General features: G+C 39.6%; 1 protein-coding gene across 3 annotated transcripts in view; it reads right to left on the bottom strand.

The window, feature by feature from the left end:
• PLCB1 (phospholipase C beta 1) overlaps nt 1-22,537 on the bottom strand; it is a 694,965-nt gene that overhangs the window by 128,631 nt on the left and 543,797 nt on the right. For all 3 annotated transcript variants that reach the window (XM_059039231.2, XM_059039234.2, XM_059039236.2), the window contains exons 12-18: nt 18,858-18,940; nt 12,573-12,657; nt 11,057-11,234; nt 6,612-6,679; nt 4,527-4,623; nt 2,153-2,237; nt 438-562 (exon numbers count right to left, since the gene is read on the bottom strand). In XM_059039231.2, the coding sequence (XP_058895214.1) occupies nt 438-562; nt 2,153-2,237; nt 4,527-4,623; nt 6,612-6,679; nt 11,057-11,234; nt 12,573-12,657; nt 18,858-18,940 (721 nt within the window). The remainder of the gene's footprint in view (nt 1-437; nt 563-2,152; nt 2,238-4,526; nt 4,624-6,611; nt 6,680-11,056; nt 11,235-12,572; nt 12,658-18,857; nt 18,941-22,537) is intronic.

The raw sequence follows: 22,537 nt of genomic DNA on the forward strand, positions 1-22,537 counted from the left end.
ATATATATATATTTAAACAAGTTATTAAGTGAAAAAGCATGTATATGCATATCCAAAAAACCTTACAGATTACAATGCCAAAAGTTAACAATGTTGAATCTGAGTGGTAACATTCCTCACAGTTTTATTCTTTTCTTTATAGTTTTTTTTAATTTTTTACATTTTCTATAATAAATACATATTACTTTAAAAAATATAAAAGTTTTTGTTTGAAAAATAATGCAAAACAAGTAGAAATAAAGACTTGTTTATAAACCATTGAAGACAATTTCTCAATTTTCAAAATTCACTTTTTTTTGCAATATTTCCTTTATGAAAATGTACTTTTGTTTTTTCAGTCAAGTCTGGCAGTTTTTTTCTCCTTGGGAATGGTTTTTGGACACAAGGAACTGTGGCTTTATAATAGAAAGGAAATGAACATTAATTGTGCTACTTACCCACTGTTTGGAAATTAAGTGCAACCATTTGGCAGCCTGCATTCCAGAAGAGCTGGGGCATGTAGTTGGATGAATCCACACGTGTTCCTTTTGGATATATCCTGCTAAGCTGCATCTTGTTATATCTGGACCATCATGTTAAGTAGTGAATACAATTATAAAAGGAATTAGCCAATAATATTAGCTGAGAAGCTGCCTTCCATCTTTCTCCATCGGGGAAATGAATTAAAGATTGATGATCTCATTGGGCTGGTGGGTAAAATACGTAAAAAGCTTTCTGAACAAACAGAATAGATGTGCTTTTATAATAGAAATGTAGCATCACCTTTGCAGAGCCCTGTGGGTAAAACCTAATGAGGTGCAAAGATGGTTGAGTCGATGTGATTTTTGGAGATTATTAAGGACTGGCTTAGCAATTAAGGACACATGAGGAAGTCCAAGCATAGCAAGTCACGTGACAGGATGATATTGTGCTTGGCAGAAGCAGATATCCTGAACTTATGGCTATTTTTGAAACGCTCTCTGCTCATTTTCTTAACCTTCTCAGGGAATGCTATTGGCCAAGACTGTGGTACTCTTTATGATTGATAACAAGGTAAATATAGCACAGAAGGTTTTGACCTTGTCTCATATTTTGGTTCCTACCGTCATCAGTTTTCCATCCTGAGAACCTTTTAGTTATTGAAGGATGCTATGTCTTTAAAACACAACTGACTAATTCTATTACCAAGTTTGGTAGAGGTTAGCTCAGGTTCTGAGCTCGGCAGGGGAGTTAGGCCAAATAGAGTTTGAAACTTAAATTCTGGAACTTGTTAGCTGTATGATTCAGGACAAGTTATTTCCCTTTTCTGTGCTTCAGTTTCCTCATCTATAAAAGATGTGAATTCCTACATTATACGGCTATTGTAAGGATTAAATAAGACATATAACAAAAGGTCTATCACATAGTATTTGATGAATACTAATGATCATGATATACTGTCACTTTGCTTATGGAGTTTACACTTGTTTCCTCTATTGTTGATGAGTTTTAAAGGTGACTTTCTTGTGATAGGACTTTCATGAAATTGGGCTGTTTGGGACATTTAATATTTGTTTTATGAAAAAATTTTAAAGATCTGTGTCATTTCATTTTGATTCAGGGATAAAATTTTAAAAAATTTGGTTGCCAGGAGTATCAAACGAAGCCATTATTAGTAATATATATTTATATTCTCATCATCATCATCCCAACTATTTTTTGATTGGACATCTGTTACATGTAAGGATGTGAGACACCAAGAATGTGGCTATATTATATACATATAATATATACACTTTAAACCTATCATATTTTACATATGTATAAAGCATACGCACACATTTTACATATGTTGTCCATAACCCAACAGCAAGCCATAAACCTGGTATCATCATTTCTGTTTTACAGGGGAGAAAACTCAGAAGGATTATGCAAATTACCAAGGGATAAAGAGGTTGGTGGTCTGAAGGTATCCTGGAAATCTGGGCTTCCTTTACTCCAAAGGCCAGTTCTCTTTTCCACATGCCAGACTATCCCATTCACCATTATATATGAAACCTGAAACTATTTATTACCCAGGTGACAGACTTAAGCCATCTCATGCACCTTTCTCCTTTATTAAAGACAAAAAATTAAACAAATAGCACGACTTCACTCTTGTCGATTCAGCAGACGTCCGTCAAATCAAGGATACTCTACAAATTCCACTGGAGACTTTGTAAGTTGCTCAAGTCCTTTGGTTTCCACAAAGGAAGACATTTCAAAGCTTCTGTTTCTTTCTGAGTTAACAACAACAACAACAAAAAGTGAGAAATAAAATTCAATATTATAAATGATAGCATATAAGATGTAGGCAAATGTTCTGTGAAGTTGAGGGCAAAGAATCCTCAAATAACTTTTATATTTAATGTTGTTTTCAGTGGACTATTTACCTGTAACAAAAGTCGAGTCTTAGTTTTGTCTCTTCTAATATTTGCTACCTGGGTCAGGTGTTGGGCAAGTTAGGGACATGGTGGCGTCAGGATGGGAAAATGAATTTTAGACTTGGAGAGTGTGGCCAGGAAAGATGTTTTGTCAAAAGAGCAGGGGCCCTGTGTGAATCTGTTGCTCTAAATCCATTCAGATTGCTTTCTGGAAGCCATCACCGAGAATTAAAAATACAGACCGTGTGTACATTCCTGCTAGATGCTGACTCTCTTTTATACCCACATTGTCATTGCCTCAAGTTTGTAGAGACCCTTTAGAAACGACTAATTTGACATAAGAATTTTTTTTTTTTTTTTTTTCCCCCCACCCGGCCACCCCTGAATTTTGTTATTTTAAAGCAGAAGGATCCTTGGACATTTTCCAGTCTGATGGCCTCATTTTCAGATTAGATGACAGAGGCTGTAGAGGTGAATGTACTAGAGGGCTCAATATTCTTGGACACAGAGAAACATCTTGAAAGTGAAAGCTAAGCTTCCAATTAGAGTGAGAGAAACCAAACAAAGTTATCTTAGTTTAGAAAGACTAAGAGTCAAACAGCTTCTCTGTCCTCTTCCCAAACTAGAAAGAAATCACACTGTTACATACAGACTAAGATGTGTTATCTGGAGCTCGGTGATTTAAACTGAGTTATCTTGAGGCATCTTTCCTCTTTGATGCCCACTTCCCATAATTAAAGCCTCATTCTTCTTCCTAGTCATTCCCAGATTTCTCCTTTATCCACCTTGTCACCTTCCCCAATTTAATCAACTCTAAAGGAAACCCTAACTTCTCTTATTTTGGCCCATCAAAATTCTACTTTCATATGACTATCTTAAACATGACTGCTAATTAAAATTAAGTCAATTTAATAGGTTCTTTGTGAAATATGTGCAGTATTCTTTTGAAAAAAGTGAGAAAATGATATAAAACACACAGGGAGAAAAGTACTTGTTTGTAAATCTTTGGCTGGTGATGTTGTCACCAGGTTCTTAAGGACCTAAATGTATCAGCTCCTTCTCAGTTTAGCTACTTGTCTGGGAGCTTTTGACTCATGAATTAGGAAAACTCATTTTACAGCCAAAGGAAGTTATAGTAATATAAAAATAACTATTTTATACTATGTTTCACATCGAACAGCTTGTAGTAAGGAGCACCAGTAACTATAACATCAAACAAACTGTTGAAATCTTTATGTATAAATCTTATTGGAAGTTAAATTCTTTGTTGTAGAGATCTAGATACCATACGTTATTAACTTAAGACTCTTTGGGCAAAATTATACAATTGCACATAAGTGTGTTAATGTAGAGGCTTAGAGTTTGGTATATCTATAAAACTCTCCTTTATAAGACGCTGCTGTGTTTAAGAAAAAATTCAGCTTTTAAGAGCATATGCTTATAAAAGTAGCTAAACTGTCCCAAGGATTCTCTTAATCTAATAGTATTTTACAGTTCATGCAAACACAAAGGGCAATTTGATAAAAGGGCTCCTTTCTTTAGGATGAGGAGAGATAATGTACATATATAATTTGCATCCAGTATGGATGGGTAGTTGGATAAGCGGAAAACACCAAGTAATGTGAAGTTAATGATATATTCTCCTAAATATATAAAACATAGGCTGAACAAATGGAATGTAGATGAACTGGTTGATTTGGTTCTATTCCTATTCAATATTGAGACTGATCAAGTCTCTGATTGCTTCCTTCTGAGGGGATGGTTAAATAGTTTATTTCAACACTGTCATTTATATAATTGATGGAACGCCCATGTGGTCACAAATGAAAAATAATGTAGAATACTCAGCTGTACTCTGGTCTAATATCTTTTAGATAACCACGTATGGCCTGTAGCTATATTAAGAATTTTGGGAAAACATATCATGGAATACTTTCTCATATGGTTATATATACATAAAATATACTTATATATAGTTATATATATTTATTTAGATATATAAAAAACAGATAGTAAATTTACACATATACTCAAGATTTCATAGAATAGTTCTAATAAGGGTCGCATTTTTTGGTCTAATAACCTTGTGTTTAAAATATACTCATCATATGCTACATTAGGGGTTTTTCTCCAGGGAAAACTTACTTTTTGAAATTTCAAATGACTCGAACTTGACTGGCTGAATATAGTTCACCAGATTAGACATCTCTTCTGTGGCCATGGCCTCGCTCCCAGCAGTCCCCTGGAAGCAGGAGTAAAAATAACGTTCCCAGAGTCAGTATTATGTTTTCCCAGGGCAATGATCAAATGACCCAAGAGAGCGGAAGATTATCACACCTCTTCTAAAAACGATTATCGCCAACAGAAAATGGATTACGGGAGAAAGGAAAAGCAACACCTCACGTTACACAGTGCGGGGCGGGAGGAGGGAGGGTTAGGGGCAGCCCCCAGGGCACTCTGGGACCAGCAGTATCAGCACCACCCGAGAGCTTGTGAGAGAGGCCGCCTCTCAGCCCCCTGCACAGGCCTCCTGAACCAGAATCTGAATTTTACTGAGGTGATTCAAATGCACAGCAACGTTTCAGAAGCCCTGAGCTGTGTCTCATCTGCCAAAGCAGGGAGTCCACAGGTAACGTCTGAAGTTACATACCAAGAATTCACTGTACAATACGAAAGTGAGTATGTAGGTGACCACTGGCTGAATCACGAACTGTTATAATAAAAGGTTGCCGGTGGAAGTGGGTGGGGGTGGGCAAGCATATATTGCTTTTCTTTATAAACTTTCCTCTGTCCCTCCCTTTCTGGCTCTTGGGCACCTATTAGGCAAGCAGCCCAATACAGTGTAGGTCAGTAGCTCAGGGTCTAGAGCCAGACTGTCTAAATTTAAATCACAAGCCCACCACTTAGAAACTGTGCATTCTTGGGCAAGTCACTTAACTGTTCTGTGCCTCAGCTGGCTCACCTGTAAAATTATGATAAAATCAGTCCCAACAGCATATAAGGTTTTTGTGACTCTTAAATGAATTAATTTATGTGAAAGCTCAGAACGGTATCTGGCACATAGTAAAACCTCGTGTTATTTTAGCTACTATTATGTATTACATACCACTTTGATAAAGTATTTAATAAAGAAGAAAGCCAATATTGCAGTATTCGTGTGGACAGACCTCTGTAGGCTGATCTAATATTTTCTCCCATTTTTAGGAGAGAAAATACATGGAGACATGGTTTCTTTTGAAAACTTCGGTAGCAATATTAAGGTTAAATGTTAATTGGGAAATATTCATTTACAAGAGGCCATCCAGCTAGGAAGATAGTTTTAAAATGATCAAAAATCACTGACAAAAAGTTTACACAATTGAAATAATTATGGAAAAACTACTCTGTAACAGTTTTCCTTCTGGATATTGAGTTGAAATTTAGTGGGGAAACATAATTTATCAAAAATTTAGACTATATTAAAGGAAATAATTATAAGAGGAAGAACATTATGTGAGAACAGCTTATTATTTATCTTTGTTAACTAAAATGTAAAGATACAAATACTGAGACAGATACTTTCCAATATATTTGAAAGCAGATTCAGTTTAAACTTTTTGAACAAGACTAGAACAAAGTTTTACAATTCTAATTGACTTATCCTTGATTTGCTTCTGGATCCTGTGCAATTAATATTTCTGAGCTGTTGAAGTTATTTGGGAAGCTTGAGCTTATGTCAGTAGATACCGCTAGTGGTTCTAAAATTACAGTGGGGAATTCCCTGGCGGTCCAGTGGTTAGGAGTCTGCACTTCCACTGCCGGGGACCTGGGTTCAATCCCTGGTGGGGGAACTAAGACCCCATAAGCCAAAAAAGGTCAAAATTACAACGAAATTAATGTCATGTTTATAAACATTTCTCCAAACCTCATGTCTTCTCTGGATTCTGGACCATTGACAGTCCATTTAATTGCCTCAAAAATTGAGGCGGGCAGTTGGAGGTCACAAATTTTGAATTCATTCTCAACATACCACATTTGATGGAAGGCAGCCTCAGCAACACTGTTCCTTATAGAGGACTTTGCTTAATGCAAAGCTTGTTCCTCTAGCGACCAGTTTGCATCTTCATTCTTCAAACTCTTTTCACCACTAGATGGCAGAAGGCGACCAGGAACTACATCCAGAGGGAGCAGTCTGGACGGGCAAGTTAGCTGAAAGCTTCTGTGACCAGAAGTCAAGCCCTAGAAACCTACCTCATCCATCGAAGACTTTTTACAGTCATCTTCATCGTCATCATCGTCACTCTCCGTATCAGCTTCTCCTGTCAAATGTTAATAACAGATCATGAAGTAAATAAGCATTTACAGGTTCGAAGCACATGTGACATGCGCATTACCCAACATTTCCTTGGAAGTTGGCCTTTCACCGTTCTGAAGTTATTCGTTTGGCTTTTAAAATTTTATTAATTATACAGAATTATACTGACATTTTGAATATGGATTTTTTTTCTAAATTTGATTTGTGAATACCATTTGAAATTTCCAAGCTCTATAAAAGATGCTTGTCTTTACATTTTTATCTATATGTTTTACAAAACATATGGCATCTTAATACAGTTAGGTCTCTCTGGTGCACATATCCTATTTTGATGTATACATGCTATTTTAGTGTCTCCATGACCCTAAAACAGATAAACTATCACTTTACCACCTTTCCCTCTTCTTCCTGGTCCTGACTCTTCTGTGTAATGCTTGGCCAGAGCTCAGTGACCTTGTAGCTATTTTTCCAAGGCCAGAGAGGACATCACAGAAGTCGAGGTAGAGGACAAGAGCTGGGACAGGAATGGAGGCTATAGTAGCACACCTGATTCTACAAAACTGTAAGGTACCACCTGTATCCTGTGATTTGCCTGCAGGCTTATTTGGTGGAGGCATTGTCGTCTAAACAATGCACATATCTTTTAAAATGGAGCTATTCTGTTTAAGATGGCAGGATAAAATGGGTGAACTCTTAAAGTAATTATGCATGTAAATCTACCTCGGTCAGATATAATGCAGCTTCATATGTAGCCAATATACAGTCATTTCAATAGATTGTTTTTCTCTCCAAAGTTTAGGTGGATGATTCCACCAGCTTAAATAGTCACATTGGTATGAGGCATTACATTCTTCCCAGCTCTGGGATTCAGTCAGACTTCTGTCAGGGTCCATTCAATGCAATAGGATAATAAGCCCAGAAGATGGCAATATTGGTTCAACAATGAGGCAACTTACACGGGCCAGTACCTCCCCTCCCTGCCTTCTATAAATTAGCTGCCCTGCTGCAATCTCTATCAATGACACTGCCCACAGCACTGCCTCCAAGAAGCTTGTAAATGTTTTCATTTGGCTGACAAAGTTCAGTCAATTACTAATGATAGCAGTTAGCATTAGTGATGTAACCTTTAGAGGGAAAAGATGTCTGGGACCAACAAGGCTTACTATTTGCAGCTTGTTTGTTAAAGAAAGCCACCTACAACTGCTTTATGATGTTAATATTGTGTTAGTTAATAAGGGGAATCAATTCCACTTTGAACAGAAACACAGCTTATCCTATTAGAGACATTCTTTTAGGAGGTTGACACAAAACTTTTTAGAGTCAAATTTGTTGTCTCAAGTTTTTATAACTATTTGTTGTTTTTTTAATTAGAGAAGGGGTTCTTTTTATTGAGTAATTTAAGAAGTTTGGCAGGACAGTGCTTCATGTTACATTAACAACACAGAATTTCAAATAATCAGGCCATTCTCTAGCTTATGTGGGAAGGAAAGAATTTGTCATCCTTTGCTCTATGAGCAGGCACCTGATTTCTCCCTTATAAGTTTCTGGAGGGATCTGGTTGAAAAAAAAAAAAAAAATTATCCTAGTTCTTTAAGACAAGTGTACAGGCAAACGACTGGATCTCTTGGGGGAAGATCTGGCCAACAGGCGCCATGATAAGTAGATTAGCTTTGATATAAGAAACATGTTTTTCAAGTTATTTGAGTTCCCAATACTGAAAACATCTACAAACCAAATGGTAAATTAGCAGTGCTCTTTATTCAGGGCCCTACCTACATATTTAAATGTCCAAAAATTTCCATCAAAATAAATGAGAATTGCACAACAGCGTATGGGGCTAGTTTAGGAAATCTACCAAATTAGTAACAGATTGCTGCTCTTTCTCTGAACTAAGCAATAATGTTCACTGCCTGTTAAAAATTGTTATTTGTGTTATGCATCCGGTTAATAAGAGGGAAGAGAACTGGGGAAGGCAGATGGTAAAACGACAAGCTCCCACATGCAAAGGAAGAGACAATTTACTCGCTAACACTCAAGAGGTAGAATCGTGCTGAGAAATAGGAGGCCTGTTAGTGACTTTTCGTTCCAAAACTTCAAAAAGAACATTCTCACTGAGAACAAAAGTTATTTTTGAAAAAAGAATCAGAATTGTGTAATAACGTTTGAAACACACATTTAAAAACTACCAATAAAGAAAAAATCTTTCAAGGAATCACATAACGTCTGTGGACAAGGATGTTAATCTAAACAATAAAAGTAATTCCTTGGTGATGCAGTGGTTAAGAATCCGCCTGCCAATGCAGGGGACATGGGTTCGAGAACTGGTCCGGGAAAATCCCACGTGCCGTGGAGCAACTAAGCCCACGTGCCGCAACTACTGATCCTGTGCTCTAGAGCCCACGAGCCACAACCACTGAGCCCATGAGCCATAGCTACTGAAGTCCAAACGCCTAGAGTCCATGCTCCACAACAAGAGAAGCCACTGCAATGAGAAGCTCGGGCACCGCAGCTAACAGTAGCCTCCGCTCGCCACAACTAGAGAAAGCCCGTGTGCGGCAACGAAGACCCAACGCAGCTGTGGGGGGGCGGGGTGGGGGGAAGTAATTGGTAACCGTAATGGAAAAATACAGGAAAAGATAAATCGGAGTCTTGGCCAACCTTTTTTTTTTTTTTTTCCTGATTGCCGTAGAGTTTATATTTTAATTTTAAAAAATTATTTTTAAATCTTTTAATTGACATGTGATAAGTATACAAAAAAGTACATATACCATATGTGTACAGTGCCTTAACATACCAAACAGACCTTAGGAAACAGTGCCCAGATCAAGAAACAAAATATAAGTGTGTCCAGAAGCCTCCTTGGGTCCCTTTCAGTCACTTTTTCACCAGGGGTAATCATCTGACCTCTAATAGTGGAGGTTAGTTCTGCTGTTTTTGTACTTTATATAGATAGAATCAGACAGTGGGTACTTATCTTTTGCATTTGACTTCTTTACTCAACATTATGTTTCTAAAATGAGATTCATCCATATTATTGTGTGCACTGTAGATCATTATTGCTACATATTATTCCATGGGGTGAATATAGCACATGTATTTATCTGTTGATGGGCTATTCTGAATAGTGCTGCTTTAAGCAATTCTTCACCAGTGTCTCTTGGTGAACATCTACATGCACTTCTGTTGGGTATACACCTAGGAATATAATTCTCTGGGGCAGAGGGGTTTCATAGGCATATGTTCAGCATAGCTTTTGTAGATGCTGCCAAACAGTTTTCCAAAATGATTATTCCAAGGTTAGCTAAACTTTTTATTGAAGAACTTTCTAGATTTAAGCTTAAAGTTTCCTTTACTTGTTCACCCTCCAATCAGGGTGAACATATCTGTAATGCACTTTTAAGATTGCCAAGACTCTGACTAGAGTTGGAAAAGAACTTAGACTAAATGACAAATAATTCAAAGGAAATGGGTGACCGCTTTGAATTCTTTTGGCGTCAGTCACAAAAATCTATTTCAACTTAAATCTAAACCGAAAATTAGTGACAGTAAATATCACCTAGTAGCTTTGATAGATAATTCCAGTAACTTTACCATTTCACATTTTAAAAGAGCTCTGTAGAATATGGATAAGTTGAATGGCCCAGAACTCTTCAGCACATCATCAATGAGAATCCATTTGATGAACATCTTGTGTCCAGACCTGTAGTTAATGTCAAGGGACCCCTTCCCTTGAGAAGCTTAAAATAACATGGTCACTCCAAAGATTATTTGGCTTATGTGGTAGCCAGAATTATGGCCTCCCCCAAAATGCCCATGTCCTATGTATATCTCCTGTGTCCTGTGAATACACTGCAAGAGGGACTTTGCAGATGAGATTAAGTTAAGGACCTTGAAATGCAAGAGATTATTCTAGATTATCTGGATGGGTCCAATGGAAAGACATGAGTTCTGAAAAGCAGAGGACCTTTTCCAGCTGTGGTCCAAGGGAAATATGATGACAGAAGAAGTGAGATGGGACATTCCTGGCTTTGAAGCTGGAGGAAGGGGACCACAAGCCAATGAATGTGGGTGGCCTCTAGGAGCTGGAAATGCAGGGAATAATATTGCCTAGAGCCTCCAGAAAGGAAAGCAGCCCTGCTGACACCTGGAGTTTAGCCCAGTGAGGCCATGTGGGCCTTCTGTCCTGCAGAACTGGGTGTTCATATGTTTGTGTAGTTTTAAGCCTCCAGGTTTATAACAGAAGTAAAAAAAAAAAAACAAAACACAACACGTTCTAAAACTGTGCAAGGTAGAAATGTTAAGAGTCCTTCTAAGTTAATTCCAGGGAAGCAATTCTTAAATCCATACATAAGAGGGGAATGAGAGCCCGCCAGCCCCTCACCAGCTCCTGGGGACGAGGGCTCAAACACACTGGAGGAGTCGCTGTACGTGTTGGAGGTTTGTTCTGAGAGCTTCTTTTTGCCACTTCCTTCTGACGATTTGTGGGATTTCTTCTTATTTTTCACCAAAATTTTGTACATTAAGTCCAGAGGGCTTGGAAGAGGAACTCCAGATTCCAGCTAATGGAAAGAAAAGACACATTCTTTAAAAACACTGTCCCTTCCTTTCAAGTTCCTTCCCCAAAACAAACTCCCAGGACTGCATTCCATACCAAGGGCTTCTAGATTATTCTTTACTACCTCAACACAACTCATTAAGCTGCTCTAAGGGTGTCTTAGGTAGGGGCTAGTTCATAGCTCTTGCTTTTTTCACATGAAAGGTATATTTTAACTACTGTACTGTAATTATTTTTCCATGAGAAATCTACATGAATAACACCACAGAAATGTACTGGGTGATTTGGCATGTTAACCCAAAGTTTCATGAGTTTTCTGATGGACCCTCTGAATCCAACCATCGTGATTTAGGACAGATAGGACGGCCTTGGCTTGGATTTTCAAAGGATGGAAGCCAGTTAGAGTGTGGCATCTGCCAGCAGGATGGTAAAGACAGGCAGGCGTTTCCAGGCAAACCCTTAGAATCAACTTTTCAGATGCAGTTTGCAAACAGCACAATCCTCATCCTGGAACGAGGTAGTTAAGTGGCACGTCTTCTTGGCATCAGCAGAAGTGGACAAGGTGGCTTTAGATTTCCTGGCTGCCCTGAAATTCAAGCTATTTGCAAGCCTTCTTTCTGGTGTGTCCAGCTTGTACATCTATGGGAAAATCAATTTCCCTTGAGAAGGTTATTATATATTGTAACAGAGACCATGTATGCAAGTCCCCAAACCAGTTATTTTTAGAAATCTATGAACTCCTGTAAGCAGGCCCTCTATTCTTCACTTGCAACCAGTCCGGGGACCGGTATGAAATCATGCAAGGATGTGTGGAGACTTGGGAAAGGGTTGAAGATGGAAGAGGCTACTTGACGATCTTTCTGCTGCTTTCCTTCCCAAAGCAAGGATTGTGACCACGGCAATAGGAGGTCTGGATTCTGCTGGGAGAGTGCCAGGAAGTGAGGGGTGGCCAGCAGGGATAGGCCGGAATGTCATTGTGCCATCTTCAATGTCCCATTCTGCTGACCCATTTCTTTCAAAGGGGTGTGATGAGGTTCCCTAGGAGGTGGCCAGAGCCTGTCCCTTGGGACTCCCTCTGTGGGCTGATTGTAATGGTGGGAATTCTGCAGTCCTGACTGGCTCACATCTGGGAGTGAGGGAGGGAGAAAGCTGTGGGCAGAGGAAGAGAACAGATGCAGTTCTGTCCCTCTCAGGAGGTCCCTGCCGGCCTCCACTTGTCAGAGGGCTCATTGTCAACTCATACCAAGAAACATAAACATGGAAAGGATGTAAGGAAGTCTCTCCCTAATCCAATCACAAAGAAGTTGTGCATTCCTTCGGGATGAGCATCAAAACTGCTTACTGGGTACTTTTCCAGGGGCTCCATGAGAAGGGCGTCCCCGAAGATCAGTCGGCAATACTCTGCCATCTTGGCCTGCTGCTTTGGGCTGAGGGGAGAGAGAAGGAAAGCAAGAAAGCAAGAAGGTTATTCAAAGAGGTCTGACAGGATGACTTTGTGTTATCAATTACAGAGAGAGGTCATTTCCTCCTCCTACGTGTCAGGATTGTTTTTACTATTCTAAATCCCTGTTTACAATTCTTACTTGTGTGGATTTGAATGCCACACTTAGGTGGGCAGGGGAGGCTCTTTGCAAAGCTGAGCAGCACGGACATAGATGGAGAGAACAGAAGGTCACCTGCCTGTCACTGGATGTTCGAATGTCCCAGAGTTAGAGACTCAGTCCCTTTTGCTTAATTTCCTGATTCTAAGTCAAATGCCAGATATTTGGGGGGGGGGGTGGAACTCATTCAACTCTACGTGAATTCTTGGGTGAAATTTGTCTAACGGACAGAGCCGCACTGCAAAGAAGTGTTTACAAGGAGGTGAGGGAAGAGAGGAGAGGGAGATGGACAGAGAGAGGGAGAGAGAATCTCAAAATGCAGAAGAGAAAAGGCTGATAGGCAGAAGTGTATCCACTTGGGAGGGGGCCCTGGAGGAAAGACAAGAGAAGTAGGCACCTTGGGGAAGGGTGTCTGCAGCTCTTTTGTGCACTAGAGGGAAGCAAAGGTGGTGTTAGCCTGACGAGGTGCCAGTAGGAACCTGGTTTGATTGGAAAAGGTTGGAGCTGCTGGGTTCACTGAGCTGAGCTCCAGGCTCTCAACCACTCGGGATCTATAAAACGCAGAGGAAAGTAATTGTTCTTGGAAAGGGGCAGAGGATGCTGAGAAGATGAAGTGAAGTAATAGATGAAAACACTTTGAAATGTAAGATGATTGATCCTAGAGATGCAAGGCAGCCTCCACCAGCTAGACCAGACAAACGAGGGCCCGCTCACGTGTAAACACAGTTGATACGAGGGAACATCCTTAGTTTTTCAAAACTCCTGCTTCCCTTGACCTTTTAAAAAAGCAATTCTCATTCTGTAGGATGTTAAATATCATTATAAAGGTATCCAATTCCATTGAGTTTTATGGACTGTGATTTTGACCTATAGGCTGTCGGACTTGATTTACAATAGTTGTCTCTATGTGCTGCAATGTTAATACGTTTTAGCAGAACTGGGGCTGTAGTAAGAATAGGTAAGTGATAAAAATCCTTCTTAACTACAATTCAAATCGATTATAAAATGTGATTCTTATTTTCATTCCTTCTACCATGAGTGTTAAACCTGGATCGTGAACTGTGTTTTCCTGGGAAGGGGGGTGCTTTGGGGGTTCAAATCATACTGCAATGGTCCGCAGGGAAAAGCACTCTTTATATCACCCTTTTAAAAAAACATATATTTGGGGGATCAGATAAATTCTCTGGGCTTCAAATATGAGCCCAAGGTCACTTCTTTCTTGGAACTGCAAGGGGAGGCAAAGGAAAGATTCAGAGAAGCCCTACAAGACAAACTCCCAAATTCTCATCATGCCTGTTTTGACCTGTAAGAGATTTTACTGGGCAGCTCATGTAGCCCTGAGAATAACCTACAGCTTTCCCCAGCAGTATCACCAAGGGAGGAAAACCTACCAATTGGAGAACTGATCCTGGAAAGCACTGGGGCTGGTTGTTTAGGAATGATGTGTTATAGTTAGGGAACAAGCAGAAAAGTGACTGATTTAGCAGAGCAGCCCTGGGCATCCACAATTCAGACACCCTTGCTCAAAGGACAGCTGGCCCTGGGGCTCCACCAAGCCAGTGAGCTCTGTGTCTGTAGCCGAGACAAATCCATTTGTGCTAGGCCTACACTTTCCTGGTTGCACAAAGGAAGTTGTCCAACCCTCCCATTTCACTTTCATGAAATGATGCTATTAAATAGAGCTTTGCTATTCCAAGTGTGGTCCATAGACCAGCAGCATCCACAGGGCCTGGAGCTGGTTAGAAATGCAGATTCAAGGCCTTCTAGGAAGGCAGGCAAATTGAGTAGAAATCTCTGGGGAAGCAGGGCTCAGGGGTCTTAAGAGGCCCTCTGGGGGATTCTCATGCACACTCAAGTTCGAGAACCACTGTGATGGATGAACCAAGTCACCAGGTGCTTAAGTAGATGACACTTTTCTTGAGGGTTGGGACTTGAGAGCCCCAAGTTCCTTTGATCAGAGGCCTGGAGGGAAAAGGAAGGATTGTACCCCAACACCCTGCCTTCAGGATTTCTAGTGGAGTCAGAGGCTCACCAGTAGAGGGATTTCAGGGTGGTGTTCCAGGTGTCCCTAAGCAGGTGACAGGCAGAGTCCTCTGTCCTCCGTCAAGCTGTCCCCAAATCAGGCCCTGAAGGATTTTGCTGGAGCAAAATCTTACTCGATTCCACTAAAGAATCACCTGGGCTGTTAATGCTGCAGGTGGCAGGGCCCTGTGCCCAATCCCCTGTTACACTGAGCTGGGAGCAGAGCCCTGGAACCTGCATTTGTAACAAGCCTGCAAGTAATTCTGAGGCAGGTGCTTAATGGACTACGGTGTTTACAACTGTGCTCTGACAGTTCACCAAATCACCTGGGGTCTTAAGAAAATGAAGATTCCAAGGCAAAGTCTGAGGTGGGGCTCGAGACTGCATTTCTAACAAGCTCCGCTTCACGCAGATGCTGCTGGTCGATGGATCAATGTCACTTTGAAGAGCAAGCATCTGTGTCTGACCTAGTCTTCTAAGAACCTGCTTCAGCATCAACCGAGTTGGAGAGAACAAGAGGCAGGTGTCCAAGGAGAAAGGAAAATGTGCTATTTGATAATCAGGCTCTTTGTGTTCTCCACAAACACACATGCCCACCTGACAGGGAACTGAATCAGAGCAGAGAGCAAACTGAATAGAAAAAGTCAGAGGAAAACAAAACAACTTTAATTGTGGGGCCAGAACCGCAGAAATAAGACATTGCATTGGCCACGAGAGAGCAAGAAAAAGTCCTGAAGCATTTGGAACATCAACATCAGCTACCATGGAGATGAAGTGAGAGGAAAATATTCACAGATACATTTTGAGCTTCAGGCCACAGCAGACCCATCTGGACACATTTAAACATCTGGCAAAGTGGTCAGTTTTCTGACCAAGGAACAGGCTCACATCTTCCAAGTTGAACTAAACCAACCTCCTTCTCTAGAGATGAGGGATCTACAACTCACGGCTGTTAAGGAACTTGTCCAAAATCTCACATTCTCTATGGCTAAACCAAAGCTAGTGGTTTCTGCACTTGAATTCAGTGGAGAACACCTTTAGTGAAAATGCTAGTTCACAAACTAGGTGGCCCATCAGTTAATTAGGACTTTAAAAAATTTTATTTGCAGAAATTCAAATAAGGTATGGGGGTGAAGCTCAGGAATCTGCATTTAAAGGGATTCTGATGTAGCAGGTGGAGAAGGATAAGTCATCAGTGGCTCATGGCAGCTTTCTCTTTGTTGTCCATGGACAGGTGATTTGAAATATTTGGAGAAAGAACCAGAAAATTAAGAGGCTTTCTTCCTTTCTTCCAGTGTGGGTTTGTTTTGGAGCACGGCTCAAGTGGGCTGGGGCCAGGGTTCTGAATCTGGTATTTTGTATACACAGCACAAAGGAGAAAAAAAAAGAACTGCTGCTCGAGGTAACATATAGGTTTCAGATATTTGGGGGGCTGTGTCCCTGTGTCAGTGTTGGGTAGGATTCTGAGGGTGTATCTAGTTTCGTGGGGAAGACTGCTGTTACTGATGAATGGTGTCTGCCACTGGTTCTTTCAGCAATGAGGTGGGATGGCCTGAAGGTCAAGCGCAGGGTTTTACCAGCAGAGGAAAAGCTTGCAGGTTTTCTTTGGGTGTGTGATAGTCCACCCAGGAAAGAATTGTAGCTGAATGATGTTTATATGTGTGTGAGGCTCAAGGACAATGGAAATAGGAAGCAAAAAACTTCCTTCCACAATAGAATTCAGTATCTCAGTATTTCACTGCCATTCGGTTATCTCAGTGGTTTGGGATCAATATCATGGCATCCAGGGAAGGCTGTTATCCTGTTTTCTTCTGTATTCATGCATTATTAATGAACTTTTAACAGCTAAATTTCTCACGTTTAAACCAGAAAGGGCTGTATTATGGCACAATCTTTTTTGATTTTGTGTTCAATGTGGATTTAGTTTTCATGCTCAGTTTGGCTCTCTGTAGAATTGAGGCTGAAGACTGCAAAAAGTATGCTGTGGTTAAGGGTCACGAGCCACAAAAATGTGACCATTCAGAGGCAGTTGCCTTGTGGGATGTTCTGGTTGTCTTAATTCGATGTTTGGAAGGCTGTGATGCTTTTGTTTAGGTGTGGGGGATGGAGTTGGTTAAACGGATGAGCTTTGAACCCCTGCCACATTTTAGCTGCATGACCTTGGGGAAGTAACTCACCCTCTTTGGGATTCAGTTGCATCATTTGTAAAATAGGGATAATAGTAATAATATTTATTCTTAGGAGCACCTGGCTTTGTGGTGAGGTTTACGTGAGCTTATGCTTGGAACGTTGCTCAGCACATAATATATATTCAATAAGTATTAGCTGTCATTATGTTTGTGGTAGTGGTGGCCCTTGATACCTCTCTGGCTGCATGGCAGAGTCCAATGTAGCAGGTATGACTATCAAGAATGGAAGCAGTTTTTCATTTTGTCTAATTTATATAGAAACATTTCTTGAAGAAAATAAATGTGCTAGATTTGGAGATATTTCTCCAAAAAGGAAATGACTGATTGTCTAGGAACTAGAGTGCCTGAAAAAAAAAGGTGCTAAGGCGTTGTTAGAGCCCAATTACAAATGGACAGGCCGAGATGAGGAAAGTCACATGCAAATCAGAGCTGTCACAGCAAACGAAGTACTAAATACAGTACCTAAAGAGGTTCTCCCTTTAGTTAGAAAAGAAATAGCAGTGAAACAGAATACATTCTTGTCTCTTCCGTTGGCCCTCAGAAGCGGTAGAAAAACTATATGCCAAATGATTACATTATTCACTGTATGATTGTTTCCTAATGAAACAGAGTCATGAGCTGGTAAATGTAGTATGGATTTCCTGAGGGCAAACTAGAAATACAGATAGTTATAATTTGGTTACTTCAAAATAAGGTCTTTCTCCACGTATACATTAACAAATGATCACATTGAACTACTTTGATATTCCGCAAGCTGAAATTTGGTCACTACCTAACTGGTTCTTTAAGGTTTAGTAAATCCTTTAAGAATTAGTGAATTGAAGCATGTGTTGCAAATTAGTTGGATAAAGGGAATCAGTGACCTGGGAAAGATTTTTGATAGGAAGGAGGATAAAAAAGGATCTAAGGAACTTGTGAGCCAACTTAGGATAGGTGTTGTAGGCTTTTAGTTGAGAAAACTGGCTTAGGTGGTTGAATGAAACAAAGGGCTTCCCAAATGCTCTTTTGAGCTGTGATGGTCACTACAACATACTCTTCAGACATTAATTCCAGGGACTAGAATTTTAGTTTCTTGAATATTGACTCAGTAATAGATGAGAATCTTTCATGTTGAGGCTCTTTAGATTGAATAACTATATGATAAACTAACATCCATGTGTCTGACGTAGATGTGTCTTACTCTGATCCTTTGTCATAAAATGAGTATAAGAGTTAAGTCAAAATTACCTATTGTTTGTGTAGCTCAGCAAAAAGTGCAGGCTATTTTGAAACAGGAAAATACTTACAAATACTAACAAACGGGAAACCAACGAAAACAGGAAGGAGGGAGAATTTGGTGGTCTGAGTTCTATGTAAGTTCAAAGTGGCAGAATAGAATTTCTTTAATTTATTTAGCTTTCTCTGCACCAGCTCCAGCATGTACAGAACTGGCCATTTTAGGGTAGTAAAACTGACTATAAATCTGCACACAATAGAAGAAGAAAACAAAGGAGGATTATAAAAGTGGTCCCCTGAAATAGACACACCTGTTATACAAGGAAATGGGTTTCACTGCATTGTAAATAGAGGAATAGTCCTTAATTTAAATCCTACCACGGCATGAAAATAGATTCCACAAGTCCAATGGAACTTTTTAATGTTAATGAGATTTGAATGAATGATTTCCATTATATACAGATGAACACATGCCATTTAATATATAGCATAATTGAGGAACATCATTAGTAACGTCAAATAATCTTAAATCTGATGAACAATGACTAAACATGCCCTATTTGGGGAAAAGACTCCCTATTGAATGTGCTGAATACTTACGAATCCACGTGGTTCTCAAATGAAAGCAGAATTGGAAAAGGTGAAGTCTTAAATGCACACTCAGCAATGGCTTCTATCACTTCCTAAAAATGAGAACACCTATATTCAATAAGCCAGAATTTTAATGTGTATAGCTTTTTCTTTTGGGTTCCACCCTTTAATATCACTGTCTTTTTCATTCATAGAATTGTATCAAATGGCCTAAAATGGCTAGAAGCGGTTTGCAGGCTGCTGGATTATAAATTTTCTTACTCTTGATTTAGGAAGATAAAAGAAAGAAAACTGGATTTGGGTGGAGGGGGAGTCATTACTGTGAGGGTGAATGGTTCTCCTCTTTTGCAATTATATCTACTTTTTTTAAAATAATGAAAGAAATCAGATCACATTATAAAAATTTTGGACAAGAGAAGGCAACATTTTACACCCACAAATTCACCCTTTGAATCAAACCACTGCTGGCACTTGGTTATATTTACTTCTAGTTTGTTTTTCATATATCTGTATAACTTAGTTTTAATTACAGTAAATACTCTATTTGTAGTTTTAAACATCGTTAAGAGATATAATTCACCCATTTAAAGTGTACAGCTAAATGGTTTTTAATATTCACAGGGTTGTGTAACCATCACCCCAGTCTAAGTTAGGACATTTTTATCACCCCCCCCCAAAAGCCTTGTCCCCATTAACAGTCACTCCCCATTTCCCCAACCCCACCACACAGACTCAGACCTAGGCAACCACTAATCTACCTTCTGTCTCCATAGATTTGCTTACTCCTAACATTTCAAATAAATGGAATCATACAATATGTGGCCTTTTATGTCTGGCATCTTTCAGTGAGCCTGCTTTCAGGGTTCATCCATGCTGTAACATGTGTCTGTACTCCGTTCCTCAATCTGTATTTAGTAAAAATGTATAGGTCATAGTTTTAGTATCTGTATAAAATTCTAGCAAGTGGCAATATCATAACTGATTTAACCATTACCCATTGTTGGACAGACATATTTTAAGAGCTATCATTCAAATAATTCTCCAAAGAACCACTTCGTATTTTTCCCTGATATTTTGAATTATTTTCAGGGAATGAATTCTTAGAAGGGGAATTATTAAATTAAAGAATAGGAATATTTTTACAGTCTCCTGTGTTTCTCCAAATTACTTTTCATCTTAGATTGCCTAGAGTAATATATGAAGGACCAGATTTCAATGAATATTCACCAGCTTTGGGCATTAGTTTTTCAAAATGTTTTCCTTATTGAACTGGTATTAAAGGATGATCTCATTTATTTTATTTTTAATTTTTTTTTTTTTTTTTTTTTTGTGGTACACGTGCCTCTCACTGCTGTGGCCTCTCCTGTTGCGGAGCACAGGCTCTGGACGCGCAGGCTCAGTGGCCATGGCTCACGGGCCCAGCCGCTCCGCGGCATGTGGGATCTTCCCGGACCAGGACACGAACCCGTGTCCCCTGCATCGGCAGGCGGACTCTCAACCACTGCGCCACCAGGCAAGCCCCTCATTTGTTTTTAATTATATCAATGCCAATACTCCTGTGGCTTCACATCCATTTTTTTTTTTTAGTTACATTTATTCTTTACATCTTCTCAAGTAGGAATTTTCACTCTGATTCCTTATGCCTGAGGCTTTTCCATTATCTTCTCTACCTTCCTTAAACAATTCATAGTTTGCTTTCTATCCATGCCAGAAAACTATTTCACCAGCCCCAGAATATAAATAAGGCTTTCTCATTCTGTACTACATTTGCATATATCCTCTAAGAAGGATTTGCCTGCATGGAGCAAAAGAATCACTCACCGTTTCTTAAAAGTGAATCCACAGATTGCCTTTCATACTTTATGATAGTTGTTACCATCAAAAATAAGTACTCTATAAATAGTAAGCAACACCCAGATTTTAAACTCTTTATTTGATTTGTTTGAGTACAGGCTTTGGAGTCCAACAGGCTTGTGTTTGAATCCTTCTTATCCTTACAAGCTGTGTGACTTTGAGAAAAATAACTTAATGCCTATGTGCACTTGGCTTGCTGGCCTGTAAAGTAGGAGTGATAAGCCTCATTCCACAAGCCTGTTGCAAGGATGCAGCGAGAGGAGGTAAAGGACACAGCTTGTGATGGGCAGATATTCTCAAAACAACTAAGGTTACTCAGCTTGCTGGTACCCGCCTCCCCATTCACCCTAAACCCAACTAATACAAACTAGAGCTGCCATTAAATGAGCATTTGCATTCCAGATACAGATCTTATCTCCTGCTATAAACATTCCCTAAGGAAAATATTATCTGTCATCTTACAGATTATAAAATGGAAACTCAGAGATATTAACCAATTTGCCCAAGGTCACAGAGAGGAGAGTCCAGGAAACCCCAGGAAAGTTTGTCTGACTCTAGAGTTTATTCTCTTAACCATTTCAGTAACTCCCATGCAGCTAATGACCTTAACCAACTAAGATCAAAGCCCTCAAAAGAACTGCACAGCACTATTCACAGTAGCCAAAAGATGGAAACAACCTAAATGTCCATCAACAGATGAATGGATAAAGAAGGTGTGGCACATATTTTATGGGGTATTACTCAGCCATAAAAAAAGAACAAAATAATGCCATTTGCAGCAACATAGGATGCAACTAGAGATTATCATACTAAGTAAGTCAGAAAGAGAAAGACAAATATCATATGATATCACTTACATGTGGAATTTAAAATATGGCACAAATGAACCTATCTACAAAACAGAAACAGACTCATAGACATAGAGAACAGACTTGTGGCTGACAAGGGGGAGGTGGGTGGGGGAGGGATGGATTGGAGTTTGGGATTAGCAGACACAAACTATTATATATAGAGAATGGATAAACAATAAGGTCCTACTGTATAGCACAAGGAACTGTATCCAATCTGCTGGGATAAACCCTAATGGAAAATAATATTTTAAAAAATGTATATATGTATAAAACGGAGTCACTTTGAATTGCAAATAGATATCTAAAGGAAGTGGGTAGTAAGTATGGGGAGAAAAGGGGGGCTAGATTTTGTTTATTTCCTAAATTTGGCCCTGTTTTATTTGCTACTGGAAAAACACACGAGAGCCATTCTTGATTCCTCTTATAACATCTTTCAATTCATCTGTAATCCTGTCCAAAATATAATCAGAATTTAACCACATAGCAGCACCTCCACCTCTATCATCCTGACGCAAAAACCCTTGCAGTAACTTCTGGGATAGATTCTGTCGTCATTCCCACATATTCACTACCCTTCCTGTGAGATCTGTTGACCATATGCATGGCTCTGTGTTTTGTTTTGGTTGCTGAAATGCATGTGAAATGGTACGTGGTTCTTTTGAGCAGAGTCTTCAAGAGCCTTCTTGGGTTCTGCCACCTTTCTTTCCCCACTGCTGTGAGCCTGGTGATATCAAATATTGGGGCTGTTCTTTCTGTAAGAATTGTAGACAATAGACAGCAGCAACAGTCAACATCTAACCTGAGCAAGAAATAAACCTGTGTGGTTCTAAACCACTGAGATTCTGGAGTTTCTAGTTTTTGCAGCAAAACCTAGTGGAGGCTGACTAATAAAGCTTTTAGCTGCTTCTATGTTTGCCTCCTGTACTGCCTACCACAGCCAGAGTGATTGCTCCTAAACATGAGTCAGATGATTTCGATTCCATT

This window comes from Kogia breviceps, chromosome 14 (assembly GCF_026419965.1).
Source record: "Kogia breviceps isolate mKogBre1 chromosome 14, mKogBre1 haplotype 1, whole genome shotgun sequence".
Taxonomy (NCBI): Eukaryota; Metazoa; Chordata; class Mammalia; order Artiodactyla; family Physeteridae; genus Kogia; species Kogia breviceps.